Below are 19,387 nucleotides of genomic sequence, written 5' to 3' on the forward strand. Positions count from 1 at the left end.
ATGTAGGTGACTGTATCGGCGTGCTTTCCGAGTCTACTTTTCCCTTTAACTATTGGGTTTCCAAGCTCAACACTTGGCCAGACCTTGTGTTATACGCTTTGGAAGTGCTAGCTTGCCCTGCTGCGTGTGTGTTGTCTGAGCGTGTTTTCAGCTTAGCGGGGTCAATAATAACAGATATTCGCACACGACTATGCACGGAAAGCGCAGGCAGTTTGACTATGATCAAAATGAACCATAGATGGATTGCCCCAGAGTATCTCAGGCCACCTGTTAACAATATCCAATAATAAGTGTAGCTCCAAAATTTGTATTTCTTAAGTTCAAATAAGTTCCATTGTTTCTCATTCAAGACTATTTTGTCTTCTATCATCTAATGACACCGCATGACTAATGTAACTTCTTATGCTGCTGTCATGTAATTGTTTGGCCCAATCACCCAGGGCAATATTTTTCAAGCCTTTGTACATTAAGCACTAGCACAAGCACTGTCGAGGCTACACTGTCTAGAACAATTGGTCAGGCAGTCTCTATTTGTGTTCTTTATTGATGCTGTGCTCCACGGTGTGTTACACATGGCCCCCTGCAAAACCAGAATTTTTTTTAGCTTCTTGGCATGTTATGCCCTGTTGCTTATCCTACCAATTTTTTTAAAATAAGCTCTTGGGAGCTGTTGGGAGTACCTACTGATGCAGTGCTCCATAGTGTCTGAACCATTATCCCCTGGGGACACTGAATGTATTAAACTCCTTGGCATGTTATGCCCTGTTGCTTATGCTACCAATTTTTTTAAAACAAGCTGTTGTGAGCTGTTGGGAGTACCTTGTGATGCTTAGCTACATGGTGTCTGAACCACTACACCCTAGGGGAACTGAATGTATTAAACCCCTTGGCATGTTATGCCGTGTTGCTTACCCTAGCATTTTTGAATAAAAAGCTGTTGGGAGTACCTACTGATGCAGTTCTCCATAGTGTCTGAACCATTATCCCCTGGGGAAACTGATTTTTTTTAAATCCTCGGTGTTAGCTAGTGGAATAAAGCCTGAAGGCCGCTTTACGTGCTGCGATATCGGTACCGATATCGCTAGCATGCGTTCCCGCCCCCATCGGTTGTGCGACAAGGGCAAATCGCTGCCCGTGGCACACAACATCGCCCAGACCCCGTCACACTACTTACCTGCCTATCGACGTCGCTGTGACCGCCGAACCGCCTCCTTTCTAAGGGGGCGGTTCATTCGGCATCACAGCACCATCACTAAACGGCCTCCCAATAGAAGCGGAGGGGCGGAGATGAGCGGGACGTAACATCCCGCCCACCTCCTTCCTTTCGCATTGTGGCCGGCGGCAGGTAAGGAGAGGTTCCTCATTCCTGCGGTGTCACATGTAGCGATGTGTGCTGCCGCAGGAACGACGAACTACATCATTACTGCAGCGGCAACGATAATTGAGAAAGGACCCCCATGTCACCAATGAGCGATTTTACACGTTTTTGCGATGATGCAAAATCGCTCATAGGTGTCACACGCAATGACATCGCTAAAGCGTCCGGATGTGCGTCACAAATTCCGTGACCCCAACGAGATCACTTTAGCGATGTTGTAGCGTGTAAAGCGGCCTTGAGTTCCAGACTCCAAACTCTGCCACTTCCTCTGGGCTGCCTGCTTCCCAAACTGGTGTGCAAGAAGGTGGCGCTGATACGTCCTCCTCCCAACCTGATGTTGGCCAAACTCAATCATCAATGACCACATCCACTTCGGTGCCCCAGCGTTCCGTTCAGTTGTCTATACCACAGACCTTCAAAAAGAAGGGAAAATACCCTGTTATGCACCCAAGGGCAGAAACCATAACTGCACACATTGCCTGATTGATAGCCCTTGAGATTGTGCCGTATCGGCTTGTGGGAACAGAGGCTTTTTGCGACCTTTTGGCGGTGTGAGAAAATGAATGTATTAAACTCCTTGGCATGTTATGCCCTGTTGCTTATGCTACCAATTTTTTTAAAATAAGCTGTTGGGAGCTGTTGGGAGTACCTTGTGATGTTTAGCTACATGGTGTCTGAACCACTACATCCTAGGGGAACTGAATGTATTAAACTTCTTGGCATGTTATGCCCTTTTGCTTATGCTACCAATTTGTTTAAAATAAGCTGTTGGGAGCTGTTGGGAGTACCTTGTGATGCTTAGCTACATGGTGTCTGAACCATGACACCCTAGGGGAACTGAATGTATTAAACTCCTTGGCATGTTATGCCCTGTTGCTTATGCTACTATTTTTTAATAAAAAGCTATTGGAAGTACCTACTGGTGCAGTGCTCCATAGTGTCTGAACCATTATCCCCTAGGGAAACTGAATTTTTTTAAATCCTCGGTGTTAGTGGAATAAAGCCTGAGTTCCAGACTCCAAACTCTGCCACTTCCCCTGGGCTGCCTGCTTCCCAAACTGGTGTGCAAGAAAGTGGCGCTGATGCCTCCTTCTCCCAACCTGATGTTGGCCAAACTCAATCATCAACGACCACATCCACTTCTGTGTCCCAGCGTTCCATTCAGTTGTCCATACCACAGACCTTCAAAAAGAAGCAAAAATCCCCTGTTACGCACCCAAGGGCAGAAACCATAACTGCACACATTGCACGATTGATAGCCCTTGAAATTTTGCCGTATTGGCTTATGGGAACAGAAGCTTTCTACAACCTTTTGGCGGTGTGAGAAAATGAATGTATTAATCTCTTTGGCATATTATGCCCTGTTGCTTATGCTACCAATTTTTTTAAAAAAAAAGCTGTTGGGAGTACCTTGTGATGCTTAGCTACATGGTGTCTGAACCACTACACCCTAGGAGAACTGAATGTATTAAACTCCAAGGAGCATGTTATGCCCTTTTGCTTATCCTACCATTTTTTTTAAAATAAGCTGTTGGGAGCTGTTGGGAGTAAAGGGGGCTTTACACGCTACGATATTCGTGATAAAATAGATTAGCTCAAAGTGCAAAGTTAAATATAATTAAAGGAAGGATCTCACCCAGTTCTTCTCTTGTGGGATCCACACCACTGTAAAAGCCAAGGCGGACGGGCATCAGGACAAAAACGTAAAGTCGGGGAGGAATTAGTATAATTACATTACCCCTGTCGTGCCCCTGCAATAGCTTCCGCCCTTACAAGGGCAGCACCCAAGTCTGGATAACTACCCCAGTAACTAAACAATGCCCCTCCCAACGCGTTTCCCTCTCCGTGTAACCGGAGAGTTCTTCAGGGGAGAAAAGAAAAGTAGAGCCTGCAGTGGCAGGTCAATACATTACACTGCTTCCTTTCAGTCAGTGTGTACACACACCGCTTTCAGTGTATGTGCTAATGGCCAGTGGGACGCTGTATACTGCCAGAGCCCGACCCTATATACCTCTCAGTACTCCTGTATCACCAGCAATCAGTGGGAGCACATCCTTCAGCAGCCTTACTAATCGATCACCGTATATTGACATAGAGAAATCTGCCCAGATTCCCATCAGGCTGAGCAGGTGCACAAATCCTCATATTCAAACAGGGCAGATCGGAATAGTTTTTCACCCATCCTGCCCATTAGACTTACAGTTCGGGTGAGCTCAGAAAACTGTGCCCGTGCGATCCGCATTCAATCTATCAGGTCTAGATTTTTCGGCGGCCACTAGAGCGCACGTGCGGCTGAAAGATGGTTCTTCCGCGTTCCAGAGTGGAACGCACACACCGCGCATGCGCGGGATCACGTACCCTCACGAGAACGCTGCCCGGGCTGCCATTAGTGCGCACGCCCGGCCAGTTCAAAGTTCGTCCGCGTTCCACAGTGGAACGCACCAACAGCGCATGCGTGGGTCACATCATAACATTCTTAATTCAAAGGCGATACTTCCGCGTATCACCCTGGAACGCACCAGCCACACCAGTGCAGATCAAAATAAACGACCAGGAAAGATTCTTACAACTCAAAAAGTATGAAAATGGCTACTAATATGTAGGTACACGATTAAGGGCACCTATAGAGCAGAACACACACATCAATGTACACATTAATAAAGAAATACGGGATCGATATATATAAATATCTAGGGTCGGCGAGAACAAACTAACACTGCACAATAATGGGAGAACATAAGTGATGGGACAAACCCAACAACATATCAATACTGGAAGAACTGTAGGGGCAAACTTACTGCACACCACACCCACCATAATAACTCCCACAAACCTACTCTTTAATCTCAAAAACCTCGGTCCGGTGTAGGCTAACAAAAAGGCTCTATATAACTGATCATTGGCACGGTTAAAAAGACGAACACGACCATCGACCACCACAACGTACACCTTAGCTCAAGATTTTAGATAAAGCTGCCATAGTTAATCTGGTCATTAAGACCCTCAGGACGACAAGTCCGCAGTCTAAAGGTCATCCTTGCTTCCTTTTGAAGGAGCAGTCTATCCAAATTACCTCCTCTCGGGGACGGATTCACTCTCAAAATCCCCATGAAGGCAATTGCCTCCCTGTTACCGGAGTGATGTGTATTCATGTGCCTGGAAATAGGAGTTTCGCGTTCATTTCTTATATCGCCTAGGTGCTCACCCACCCGTCGGCGAAACTCCCTGGTGGTCTTTCCGACATATTGCTTCCCGCAATGGCACGTAGCTAAATACACTACCCCTTTTGTCTTGCAATTTATGAAATCCTTCAGTTTTAGACACTCTCCCGTGACCGTGCTCGTGTAAGTCTTGCCTGTCTGAATGTGACTACATGCCACACAGGACCCACACCTAAAGCACCCAGTAGGTTTACTTGGGAGCCATGTTGTCGGTTTGTCCGGGGCCACAAAATGGCTATGCGTCAGACGATCACGTAAGGAACGATTTTTTCGGAATGTTATAGACGGTTGTGTACCAATCGTATCTGCAATATCAGTGTCCATCTTCAGGACCCCCCAATGTCGCTCCAAAATACCTCTCACTTGGTTTGCCCCCTTTGTAAAGGTCGTGATAAATCTCACCAAACCCACACTCTCGTCCTTTTTAGGTTTTGGAACAAGAAGTTGGTTCCGATCCTGGCCCAGAGAATGGTGGTAGGCATCCTTGAGAATATAATTAGGATAACCCTTATCGAGGAAGCGCTCCCTCAGGTCTTTAGCCTTCTCAACAAATTCATCCCTCGTGGAGCAATTCCGTCTGAGACGTAGGTATTGACCTTTCGGAATACCACGTCGCAGAGGGAATGGGTGATGACTTCTCCAATTTAGGAGAGAATTGGTTGCAGTGGGTTTCCTGAAGATGGTCGTCTGCAGGCCCCCCTGAGAGTCTATCGAGACCATCAGATCCAGGAAGGATAATTCTCTGGGGTGGATGACGAACGTGAACTTAAGGCCTATCGAATTACAGTTTAGATCTTTCACAAAACTCGTAAACTCCTCCCGAGGCCCCTTCCATAGTACAAAAACATCGTCTATAAATCTAGTCCAAATTTCAATCATAGACGTATACCTCGACATGCTTTCAGAGAACACACACGTGTCCTCCCACCAGCCCAGGAACAGATTTGCATAGCAGGGAGCACAAGGGCTCCCCATTGCAGTGCCCCTGAGCTGGTGGTAAGTCGAGCCGTCAAACGTAAAGAAGTTGTTATACAAGACAAAGTGTAACAGGGATAAAACAAACTGGTTATGGACCTCAAACTGCTGGCCCCTTGTTGACAAAAAGTACTCCACGGCCCTTATGCCCTGTTCATGTGGTATTGAGGAGTATAAACTCTCCACATCAATACTTGCCAGGAAAGTCTCCGAGTCAACCATGACCCCCTCTATCCTCTTCATGAAATCCATACTGTCCCGGATATAGGAGGGTAATGATGTCACAAATGGACTAAGGATTTCATCCAAATAGATGCCCACGTTCTGTCCAATGCTGCCCACACCAGAGACTATGGGCCGACCTCTTAGGGGTGTAGTCCCCTTATGAATTTTAGGCAGGACATAGAACGTGGGCATCACAGGGTGGTCAGAGAATAAAAAAGAAAGTTCATCAGTTCCAATCAGTCCGTCTGCTTTTGCTTTACCAAGCAAGTCTCTTGATATGTTGTTGGGTTTGTCCCATCACTTATGTTCTCCCATTATTGTGCAGTGTTAGTTTGTTCTCGCCGACCCTAGATATTTATATATATCGATCCCGTATTTCTTTATTAATGTGTACATTGATGTGTGTGTTCTGCTCTATAGGTGCCCTTAATCGTGTACCTACATATTAGTAGCCATTTTCATACTTTTTGAGTTGTAAGAATCTTTCCTGGTCGTTTATTTTGATCTGCACTGGTGTGGCTGGTGCGTTCCAGGGTGATACGCGGAAGTATCGCCTTTGAATTAAGAATGTTATGATGTGACCCACGCATGCGCTGTTGGTGCGTTCCACTGTGGAACGCGGACGAACTTTGAACTGGCCGGGCGTGCGCACTAATGGCAGCCCGGGCAGCGTTCTCGTGAGGGTACGTGATCCCGCGCATGCGCGGTGTGTGCGTTCCACTCTGGAACGCGGAAGAACCATCTTTCAGCCGCACGTGCGCTCTAGTGGCCGCCGAAAAATCTAGACCTGATAGATTGAATGCGGATCGCACGGGCACAGTTTTCTGAGCTCACCCGAACTGTAAGTCTAATGGGCAGGATGGGTGAAAAACTATTCCGATCTGCCCTGTTTGAATATGAGGATTTGTGCACCTGCTCAGCCTGATGGGAATCTGGGCAGATTTCTCTATGTCAATATACGGTGATCGATTAGTAAGGCTGCTGAAGGATGTGCTCCCACTGATTGCTGGTGATACAGGAGTACTGAGAGGTATATAGGGTCGGGCTCTGGCAGTATACAGCGTCCCACTGGCCATTAGCACATACACTGAAAGCGGTGTGTGTACACACTGACTGAAAGGAAGCAGTGTAATGTATTGACCTGCCACTGCAGGCTCTACTTTTCTTTTCTCCCCTGAAGAACTCTCCGGTTACACGGAGAGGGAAACGCGTTGGGAGGGGCATTGTTTAGTTACTGGGGTAGTTATCCAGACTTGGGTGCTGCCCTTGTAAGGGCGGAAGCTATTGCAGGGGCACGACAGGGGTAATGTAATTATACTAAATCCTCCCCGACTTTACGTTTTTGTCCTGATGCCCGTCCGCCTTGGCTTTTACAGTGGTGTGGATCCCACAAGAGAAGAACTGGGTGAGATCCTTCCTTTAATTATATTTAACTTTGCACTTTGAGCTAATCTATTTTATCACTATATTTATTAAAAGTTATATTTTAAATCCTTGCTATATAACATATCACGTTCAGGATTTTGGCTGCATCTTCCTGCTAGTTGGCAGGTCTGCTTTTCTTTTTTTTTTTTTTTTTTTTTTTTTTACGCTACGATATTCCTAGCAATTACTAGCGATATCGAGCGTGAAAGCACCCGCCCCCGTCATGCATGCGATATCGTGGGATCGCTGCCAAAGCGGACATTATCGCTACGGCAGCGTCACACGCACTTACCTGGTCGGCGACGTCGCTGTGTCTGCCGAACAATCCCTCCCTCAAGGGGGAGGTGCGTTCGGCATCACAGCGACGTCACCGCGATGTAACTAAGTGGGCGGCCCATCAAAGTGGAGGGGCGGAGATTAGCGGGACGTAACATCCCACCCACCTCCTTCCTTCCACATTACCCGTGGACTCAGGTATGGAGACGTTTGTCACTCCTGCGGTGTCACACATAGTGATGTGTGCTGCCGCAGGAGCGACGAACAACATCGATAATAAACCATTAACGATTTTTGGTTTTAGGACGACCTCTCCATGGTGAACGATTTTCACCACTTTTGAGGTTGTTTAAGGTCGCTGGTAAGTGTCACACGCTGCGATATCGTTAATGACGCCAGATGTGCGTCACAAACAATGTGACCCCGACGATAATTCATTACCGATATCGTGGCGTGTAAACCACCCTTAACTTCTGACGGTGTGCTACATGGTCTTTGAACCATTCCCCTCTGGGGAAACGTTATTTTTTTAAATCCTCGGTGTTAGCTAGTGGATTAAAGCCTGAGTTTCAGAGTGAAACAACTGCCACTTCCACGGTGCTGCATGCTTCACAAACTGCGGTCGAGGAAGCAGGCAATGATGCCTCCTGCTCCCAACCTACTTTTGGTTAGATGCAATCATCATCAACGACATCAGCTTCGATGTCCCAGCGTGGCTTTCGTTTGTCCATAAAACATACATTTCTGAATCATTTGAATAGAATTTGAATTGAGGGCCGGTGGTGTTGGTGGAGGAGGAGGAGTAGGGCATTGCCAACACCCAAATGGCCAAATTGGCAATAGCACTGTAAAGTATTATGGAGTACGTATTCCAACTTTCACACTAATGATGTAGGGGACGCAGAAAGTTACAAATGACTGCCATCCCTCCCCAATGTATGTTACAGGGCCCACCTGAGAGCCCTAAGAAGTCTGAGATTTGAGGACAGCCAGTGGCCCTTCCTACATTTGAATAGAGAGCCACTGGAGCTGGTGGAGGAGTAGGAGGAGGGCAAGGTCAACATCCCAATGGGCACATTGTTGCTGACCTTTTAAAGTGCTGTCAAATTTGTCCCAAAAATGGAGGTGTGAGACAGACATCAATATAATGTATAAGTTACATCCCTTTCTAATCGAAAAAGAAGGAAAAATGTAAAAAACGAAACGTGGGAACATATGCTAAAGTGTTTTCTTTTTTGGAGGTCGGGGCTTGATTTGACGTTTTATTACGGTTATTAGGCCCTAGAAACTGTTTCTTAGCAATACGCGAGGTATTCGCAGGATATCTGTCGAAGCGAATAATAGGGTATTCGATCATTCCTATTAATAAACTTCTTGTGATTTTGAGTACCCTGAGTAATGCAGTTTTTATAATGGGGGGTCACTTTTGGGTATTTTCTGTCACCTAGGCCCCCCAAAGTCAATTCAAATGTTATGTGGTCCCTAAAAAAAAGATTTTGAAATTTTGTTGAGAAAATAGGAAAATGCTGATGAACTTTGAACCCTTTTGACTTCCTAACCCCAAAAAAATTGTTTCAAAAATTGCGCTGATTTAAAGTAGACATGTGGGAAATGTAATTTATTAACTCTTTTGTGTGACTCTCTGGTTTAAGGGCAGAAAAATTAAAAGTTTGAAAATTGCAAAATTTTCGTCAAATTTCCCATTTTTTTCACAAATAAATGCAAAATATATCGTCCTAAATTTATAAGTATCCTGATCTACAATATGTCACAAAAAAACACAATCTCACAATCACCGGGATCCGTTGAATCGTTCCAGAGTTATAACCTCATGAAGTGACACTGGTCAAAATTGCAAAAAATGGGCTGGTTATTAGGGACAAAACTGGCTTTGTCATTAAGGAGGTAAGGTCCAACCATCAGTATAATAAATAGGGGCATTTAAATAATACTCTTTGAACCATTTACCAGCCAGTATCTGTACATGTACAGAAACAAAGTGCTATTAAATGCATGGAGGGGACAACAGGGAATAGTTAAATTAGTGAGATAAAGTGTTAGACTAGTGATAAAGAAATGTATTAATATCCCGCCCACCTACTTCCTTCCGCATTGCCGGCGGGACGCAGGTAGGAGATGTTTGTCGTTCCTGCAGCTTCACACACAGCGATGTGTGGTGCCGCAGGAACGACAAACAACATCGTACCGGCAGCAGCAACGACATTATGGAATGGAACGACGTGTCACCGATCAACGATTTTTCACGTTTTTGCGATCGGTGATCATCGCTCCCAGGGTTTACACGCTGCAATGTCGTTAACAGTGCCGGATGTGCGTCACTAACGACGTGACCCCGACGATAAATCGTTACCGATGTCGCAGCGTGTAAAGTACCCCTAAGAATATTTGCATATTTAAAATCAGTCATATTTACCCCAAGAAATAATGGGGTCTGGGAATTTGTTCAGTAATTTTTCACCTTTAAATATACAGTATTCATGTCTTAGCATGGTCCTCCCCAAGGCTGCTGATACTCAGATTTTGTTTAATTGCAAAAGCATTGTTTAAAAATGTGTCTTTGCACCTTCATGAATATGACTGCTTGCAAAACTACAATCTTTAAAACATCATATCTTTTATTCCTATTGTGATAACAGATTCTTATCAATGGATATTTTCCAAGACTGGATGCGGACATTAGCCTCACTAGTGTTCATGGCCCAGAAAAAAGCTTTATCTATATAAACCATCGCCCTGTTTATCATAAAGACATATTAAAGGTAACTTCAAAATTACTTATTATCAAATATATTTGCTAATCACCATTAACTATTAACTGTTATTTGATTGTTTTATTTATTTGATTACAACAAAAAAAAACTATTGTTTTCTTGATGTATACACAGTGCCTTGAAAAAGTGTTCATGCTCTGAACTTTCCAGATATTTTTCATGTAATACTCACAAGGTTAAATGTGTTTTATTGGGATTTTATGTGGTATTCCAACACTAAGTAACAAGTATTTGTAAAGTGTATTATGTAATAATAAAGTGATACATGATTTTCTAAATAGATTTCTAAAGAATTTAGAAATCTAAAAATTGTTACATGCATTTATATTCAGCCCATCTAATTCTATGCTTTTCTACCTTTTTCTGCACTTGCTGTTGCAAATCTATTGGTGTATGTATCTTCCAGCTGTGGTAATATGATTTTCTCAAAGAATCATTGAAAAGAAATATTTTGGTGTAATTGTTATACTGAGTTACTCTGACTTCAATGCATTACCAGGTCTTAACCCCTTCATAACTTTTAGCATAAATTTATGTCATGGTCGGGAAGGGGTTCCCTCAGAATGATGTAAACTTACTTCATGGCAATCATGTGGGGACAGGAGCTGTGCCGTTATGAACGCCACTGGGAGCTCGACTTATGCGATATCCAAGCTCCAGCTATTAGAGCAAGTGGTGCCCACACTACCCCTGGCTATTTAACCCCCTAAATGATGTGATCACAGCATTCAAGACCCTGAGAGAGGGCGTGCGCTTCCTCCTCCCACCCGATCAGCATCCCCGCGACGTGATCACAGGGACCTGATCGTTGCCATGGCAATCCTAGGTCAAATGATAAGCTTTGGGTCTGCCAGCTACGGTGTCTACTGAGACCATGCCAGGAGCATGGTCTAACAGACATTCTGCCAGTATAACACATAGGATATATCCATCACCTGTCGTCCTGAGGCGGAGCCCGATACAGCATATCATAGAAATCCGATGCTTTTAAAGTTTGCATGTGACTAAAATTACAGGTGCATTTCTATCAATTAAAATATCATCAAAACCTTAATTTATTTCAGTAATTCAATACAAAAAGTGAAACAAATATATTATAGAGTCATTACAAACAGATTGATTTATTTCAAGTGTTTATTTCTGGTAATGTTGTTAATTATGGCTTACAGCCAATGAAAACCCAAAACTCATTATCTCATAAAATTAGAATAATTATCACAAAACACCAGCAAAGGCTTCCTAAGCATTTAAAATGGTCCCTTAGTCTGTTTCAGTATGCTACACACTCATGGAGAAGACTGCTGACTTGACAGATGTCCAGAAGGAAGTCATTGACACACTCAACAAGGAGGGTAATCCACAAAAGGTTATTGCTAAAGAAGCTGGCTGTTCACAGAATTGCTGTACCCAAGCATATTAATGGAAAGTTGAGTGGAAGGAAAAAGTGTGGTAGAAAAGGGTGCATAAGCAACTGGGATAACCTCTGCCTTGATAGAATTGTTAAGAAAAGGCCATACAAAAAATTAGGGAAGTTTCACAAGGAGTGGGCTGCTACTGGAGTCAATGCTTCAAGAGCCACCACAGATGTATCCAGGACATGGGCTACAACTGTCGCATTCCTTGTGTCAAGCCACTCATGACCAATAGACAACGCCAGAAGCGTCTTACCTGGGCCAAGGAGAAAAATAACTGGACTGTTGCTCAATGGTCCAAGGTGTTGTTTTCATATGAAAATAAATTTTGCATTTCATTTGGAAATCTAGGTCCCAGAGTTTGGAGGAAGAGTGGAGAGGCAAACAAACCAAGCTGCTCGATGTATAGTGTGAAGTTTCCACAATCAGCGATGGTTTGGGGAGCCATGTCATGTCCTTGTGTAGGTCCACTGTGTTTTATCAAGACCAAAGTCAGCATAGCAGTCTACCAGGAAATTTTAGAGCATTTCATGCTTCCTTCTGCCGACAAGCTTTTTGGAGATGGAAATTTAATTTTCCAGCAAGACTTAGCACCTGTCCACATGGCCAAAAGTACCAATACCTGGTTTAATAACCACAGTACCATTGTGTTTGATTGGCCAGTGAACACGCCTGACCTAAACCCCATAGAGAATCTATGGAGTATTGTCAAGAGGAAGATGAGAGACACCAGACCCAACAAAGCAGATGAAAGCTGCTATCAAAGCAAACCGGGCTTCCATAACACCTTAGCAGTGCCACAGACTGATCGCCTCCATGCCACGCTAACTTGATGCAAGTAAAGCCTGCTTTACACGTTACAAATTTCGCATACGATATCGTATGCGATCATAACTGCCCCCATCGTATTTGCGGCACGTTCAATTTGTTGAACGGGCCGCACAAACGAGTAACCCCCCGTCACACGTACTTACCCGTCCATACGACCTCCCTGTGGGCGGCGAACGTCCACTTCCTGGAGTGGGAGATACGTTCAGCCTCACAGCGACGTCACGCGGCAGCCAGCCAATAGAAGTGGAGGGGCGGAGCTAAGCGGGACGTAAACATCCCGCCCACCTCCTTCCTTCCGCATTACCGGCCGGGAGCCGCAGGACGCAGGTAAGATATGTTCATCGTTCCCGGGGTGTCACACACTGCGATGTGTGCTACCCCGGGTACGATGAACAATCTGACTTTCAACTTATGAGGAATGAACGACGTGCGTGCGATGAACGTTTTACCATTCAATCGCAATCGCACATAGCGTTTACTCAATACAATCTACCTTACGATGCCGGATGTGCGTCACTTACGACATGTCCCTGCCTACACATCGTAAGATATATTGTAGCATGTAAAGCGGCATTATGTCATGCAAAAGGAGTCCCTACCAAGTATTGAGTGCATTTACTGTACATGCATTTCTGTAGGCCAACATTTCTTAGTTTAAAATAATTTTTACAGTTGGTCTAATAGAATATTCTAATTTTCCAAGATAATGATTTTTGAGTTTTCATTGGCCATAATCATCAACATTAACAGAAATAAACATTTGAAATAGATCACTCTGTTTGTAATAACGCTATATAATACAGTGGGGAAAAAGTATTTAGTCAGCCACCAATAGTGCACGTTCTCCCACTGAAAAAGATGAGAGAGGCCTGTAATTGACATCATAGGTAGACCACAACTATGAGTGACAAATTGAGAAAAGAAATCCAGATAATCACCTGCTGTTTCTTCTTGATTCTGTCTCACAAAAAGTGGAATAGAAAACTATCAAAGATGTTATGTAGACCAAAATGGTACCAATAAAAACTTTCTCATCCCTCAAAAAACAAGCCCTCACATGACTGTTGGCAGAAAAATAAAAAATTATAGCCTTGAAAATGTAGTGATACAAAAAACCTTTATTTTGTAATAAAGCATTTTTAAGTGTGATAACAGCCAAACCTAAATACAAACTATATAAATCTAGTACCACTGTAATCGTACTGACATGAGGAACAAAGCTGCTTAACCACTTCCAAAGTGAACGGCATTAAAAAATAATAAATCTAATTCTTCAACTGCTGTTGATTTGTTCAAGCTGACTCTCAAAGATAACAATAAGGGGTACTTTGCACGCTGCGACATCGCTAGCCGATGCTAGCGATGCCGAGCGCGATAGTACTCGCCCCCGTCGCACATGCGATATCTTGTGATAGCTGCCGTAGAGAACATTATCGCTACGGCAGCTTCACACGCACTTACCTGCCCTGCGACGTCGCTCTCGCCGGCGACCCGCCTCCTTCCTAAGGGGGCGGGTCGTGCAGCGTCACAGCGATGTCACACGGCAGGCGGCCAATAGAAGCGGAGGGGCGGAGATGAGCGGGACGTAAACATCCCGCCCACCTCCTTCCTTCCGCATTGCCGGTGGAGGCAGGTAAGGAGATGTTCCTCGCTCCTGCGGCTTCACACATAGTGATGTGTGCTGCCGCAGGAACGAGGAACAACATCGTATCTCCTGATGTAGCGACATTATGAAAATGACCGACGCTACACAGATCGCCGATTTACGACGCTTTTGCGATCGTTTATTGGTGCATCTAGGCTTTACACGTTGCGCCGTCGTTAACGCCGGATGTGCGTCACTTTTGATTTGACCCCGACGATATCGCAGTAGCGATGTCGCAACGTGCATAGTACCCCTAAGGCTCAGCTCACATTCATCCTACACTCTTCGTTGAACACTTATATTGAGGTTTCTGTGTAAATCTCTTAAATATATGATTCAAACAAAATTCCCAATGGAAAATTCACTGTAGTGAGCCAGATTGTGTTATTTTGAACGCCTGTCTGGTCTGACGTACGGTGGTGTCCATCCTTTTACATGTCTTTATAGGTATACAGAAAAGTATGGGCAACAATAGTTTCGTGTACCGTTGAAAAGAAGGACACCGATGAACAGAGTCTGAACAAACTAACTATGCTGCTTTATTAGTGAATTAAGATGGAATCCCTTATGTACGTGCTCAGCGTAGAGCACAGGATAAATGTAGAGTGATCCAAAATGTTCTGTACCTCAAGTTGCTACTAGGGATGAGTGAACCCAAAAGGTAAAGTTTGGGGTTCTTGCCGGACACCTATGGTCTAGCTCTCGAACTCGAACATTTTACTGAAGTCCGTGTTCTAATTCTGAGATTGAATGCTGAATAAAGTTTGTTGAAAGGCTGCAGCACAGTCAATCAACAAGCTTTGGGCATGGGGAAGATGCTTGGACAATGCTGGGACACAATAAATAAAAAATGACGTGTGTTCCACTCTATTATTGATAATCCCTGAGCTGTCTCCTTTACCTTGGCTAGTTATCAAAAATAGAGGGGATCCCACTCCGTTTTATTTAAATTATTAATAAATAATTTTAAAAATGGCATGGGGTCCCCCTATTTTTGATAACCAGCCAAGGTAAAGCAGACAGCTTTGGGCTGGTATTATTGAGTTGGAAAGCCTATGATCTTTTGGCCCTTCCCAGCTTAAAAATAGCAACCTGCAGCTGCCCCAGAATTGGTGTATCTATTAGATGCCCCAATTCTGGAGCTTTGAACAGCTCTTCCTGATGTGGTGGCAATTGGAGTAATATTTTTGTGGTTCATGTCGGCTGTGAATAAATTAACAACTGTCATCATTCCCAAGGGTTGGTAATGGTGACGCATCTATCAGACACCCACATAACTAACCCAGTAAGTGTAAAGTATAACACACAAACAGGAAAAAATAGTTTAGTTGAATTAAGACTCCCCAACACTCCCTCCTTCACCAATTTATTAATTAAAAAAAATCCTCAAAGTTCCGATGTAATCCAATGGTGTAATGTCCTATGAAATCCAACAAATCCTACGGAGCTTCACTCTCAGAGGCTCCATAGGTCACTTCTTTGTTCAGCAACAGGCACGGAATTTCTAACGCTTGTGAGAAATTCTGTGTCTGGCGCTGACTGCGAGTGACCTACGGACCCTCTTTCTGTGAATGTTCTGCGACTGAGGCTCCATAAGTCACTCTCTGTCATTGGCAAGCATGGAACTTCGGATAAGTGTGAAAAATTCCATTCCTGCCACTGCACGTGAGTGATCCATGATTCTGATTTTGAGGTTCCATAGGATTCAATGGACATTATGGGACATTACACCATTGGATTACCATTGGATTTTTTGAGTGTGTGTTTTTTTACTTACTGGGTTAGTAATGGGGGTGTCTGATAGACTCTTATCCATTACTAACCCCTAGGCTTGATGTCAGAATTGGTAAATCTAATGGATCCCACACTTCTGGGGCAACTCCGGGCTGCTATTTTTAGGCTGGGAAGGTCCAAAAATCCATGGGCCTTCCCAGTCTTATAACTTCAGAGGCCAGTTTATTTTTTTTGTTGATAATAAGATAGTATTTTAATTTGTTTGAACATACCTGTAATGTCTCCTTGATTAACCCCGTTACCCCAGAGCATGGTTTTCACCTTAATGACGGGCCATTTTTGCAATTCTGACCAGTGTCATTTTGATAGGTTAAAACTCTGGAATGCTTCAACGAATCCTGGTGATTCTGAGATTGTTTTTTCATTACATATTGTATTTCATGGTGGTGGTAAATTTAAAGCGATATTTTTTGCGTTTATTTGGGAAAATATCAGAAATTTAGAGAAATTGTCAAACTTCAAATTTTTATGCCCTAAAATCCGAGAGTTGTCACACAAAATAGTAAATAAATAATATTTCCCCATATGTCTACTTTACACCAACACAATTTTTGAAACATCATTTTTTTTTTGTTAGCAAGGTTCAATGTTTATCAGCAATTTCTCATTTTTCGAACACAATTTGAAAAATCATTTTTTTAGGTACTGCATGTCATTTGAAGTAACTTTGAGAAGCCTAGGTGACAGAATATCCAAGAAGTTTATTAACCCTTTAGGTGCTTCACATGAACAAAAGCAATGTGGAAGGAAAAAAATGAAAATTTTACTTTTCCCACAAAAATGTTACTTTAGCACCTAATTTTGTATTTTCACAAAGGTAGTTAGAGAAAATGCACCATACAATTTGTTGTGCAATTTTGTCTGAGTACACTGATAAAGCAGGGGTCTTAAGGGAAGGAGCACCATTTGAATTTTTGAATGCAAAATAAGCTAGCATGCCGCATTTGGAGAGCTTCTGATGTGCCTAAGCAATGGAGCTTCCCCAAAGTTACCCCATTTTGGAAACTATACACCTCAAAAATGTATCTAGATGTTTGGTGAACACCTTGAACCCCCAGGTGCTTCATAGAATTTTGCAACGTTGAGCCGTGAAAATGAAAAATACATGTTTACCACAAAAATGTTGCTTTAACCTGCAATCTTTCATTTTCACAAGGGTAACAGGAGAAAAGGGCCCCAAAAATTGTTGTGCAATTTCTCCTGCGTACGCCAATACACCTTACAGTGAAGGAAATAATTATTTGATCTCTTGCAGGTTTAGTTAGTTTGCCCACTGACAAAGACATGAACAGTCTATAATTTTAAGGGTAGGTTAAATGAACAGTGAGAGTTGGAATATCCAAAATAAAATCCAGAAAATCACATTGTATAAATTACATACATTTATTGGCATTTTGAAGAGAGAAATAAGTACTTGATCCCTCTGACAAACATGACTTTTTTTGCAGCTGATGATGAAGTTTGTGCACATGTCAGGAGAAATTTTGGTCCACTCCTCTTTGCAGAGCATCTCTAAATCATTAAGATATTGAGACTGTTGCTTGGCAACTCGGAGCTTCAGCTCTCTCCATAAATTTTCTATGGGATTAAGGTCTGTAGACATGTCAGGCCACTCCATGACCTTAATGTGTGCTTCTTTTTGAGCCACTTCTTTGTTGCTTTGGCTGTATGTTTTGGGTAATTGTCGTCCTGGAAGACCCAGCCATGACCCATTTTTAATGTCCTGGCGAAGGGAAGGAGGTGGTCACTCAAGAGTTTTCGGTACTTGACCCCATCCATTGTCCCATCGATGCGATGAAGTAGTCCTGTGCCCTTAGCAGAGAAACACCTCCAAAACATAATGCTTCAACCTCCATGCTTGACAGTAGGGACGGAGTTCTTTGGGTCATGGGCAGCATTTCTCTTCCTCTAAACATGGCGAGTTAAGTTAATGCCAAGAGCTCAATTTTTGTCTCATCTGACCACAGCACCTTCTCCCAGTTATTCTCAGAATCATCCAGGTGTTCATTGGCTAAGCTCAAACGGGCCTGCACATGTGCCTTCTTGAGCAGTGGGACTTTGCGGGCACTGCAGGATTTTAATCCATTATGGCGTAATGTGTTACCAATGGTTTTCTTGGAGACAGTGGTCCTAACTACCTTGAGATCATTTACAAGCTCCCCTCATTCTCATGATCATGGTTACTTCACGAGGTGAGATTTTGCATGGAACCCCAGATCGATGTCAATTGACACTCATTTTGAATTTCTTCCATTTTCTTTCTGTTGCACCAACAATTGACTCCTTTTCACCCAGTGTTTTACTTACGGTTTTGTAGCCCATTCCACCCTTGTGCAGGTGTATGATCTTGTCCCTGACATCCTTAGAAAGCTCTTTTTTCTTGCCCATGTTCTAGAGGTTAGAGTCTGACTGATTAATTGAGTCAGTGGACAGAAGTCTTTCATACTAGTGACAATTTAAGATAGCTGTCTTTAATGCAGGTAAGGAGTTGATTAGGAGCGTCTAACTGGTCCATTGGGGCCAGAACCTATTGGTAGGGGATCAAATACTTATTTCTCTCTGCAAAATGCAAATAAATTTATACAATGGGATTTTCTGGATTTTATTTTTGATATTCTATCTCTCACTTGTAAAATTAACCTATCCATAAAATTATAGTGTTCATGTCTTTGTCAGTGGACAAACTAACAAAATCAGCATGGGCTCAAATAAGTATTACCTTACTGTATGTGGTTGAAAACTACTTTTGATGAACAGTGCAAAGTGAAGGGAAGGAGCGGCATAATTGGAGTTCAGATTTAGTTGGAATGGTTTGCCAGTGCTATGTCGCATTGGCAAAGACCCTGTGGTGCCCTAACAGTGGAGCTCCCCCACAAGAGACCACCTTTTAGAAATTAGAACCTTCAATGCATTTTTTAGATGTTTGGTGAGCACCTTGAACCCCCAGCTGCTTCACACAATTTTATAATGTTGAGTGGGTAAAATGAAAAAATACATCTTTAACCACAAAAATGATGGTTTAACGCAAAGTTTTCCTTTTTTCACAAGGGTAACAGGATAAAATAGACCATCCAATTTGTTGTGCAATTTCTCCTGAGTACGACAATACCCCATATGTGGTCGAAAACTACTTTTGAGGCACAGTGCAAAGTGAAGAAAGGAAGGAGCACCATATTTGAGTTCAGATTTAGTAGGAATGGCTTGCGGGTGCCATATCACATTGGCAGCGCCCCTGAGATGCCATAACAGCAGAAACCCCCAACATGTGACTCAATTTTTCAAACTGCACCTCTCATTGAATTCATGTAGGGGTGCAGTGAGTATATTGACAACACAGGTGTGTCACAAAATGTTATACTATTGGGCAGTGAAGATAAAATAATTTCATTTTTACCACTAAAATGTTGTTTAGC

General features: G+C 43.3%; 1 protein-coding gene across 3 annotated transcripts in view; it reads left to right on the plus strand.

Moving 5' to 3' along the window:
* PMS1 (PMS1 homolog 1, mismatch repair system component) overlaps positions 1-19,387 on the plus strand; it is a 929,444-nt gene that overhangs the window by 634,725 nt on the left and 275,332 nt on the right. For all 3 annotated transcript variants that reach the window (XM_075317757.1, XM_075317755.1, XM_075317758.1), the window contains one exon: positions 10,158-10,280. In XM_075317757.1, coding sequence (XP_075173872.1) covers positions 10,158-10,280 — 123 coding nt within the window. The remainder of the gene's footprint in view (positions 1-10,157; positions 10,281-19,387) is intronic.

Source organism: Anomaloglossus baeobatrachus, chromosome 7 (assembly GCF_048569485.1).
Source record: "Anomaloglossus baeobatrachus isolate aAnoBae1 chromosome 7, aAnoBae1.hap1, whole genome shotgun sequence".
Lineage (NCBI taxonomy): Eukaryota > Metazoa > Chordata > Amphibia > Anura > Aromobatidae > Anomaloglossus > Anomaloglossus baeobatrachus.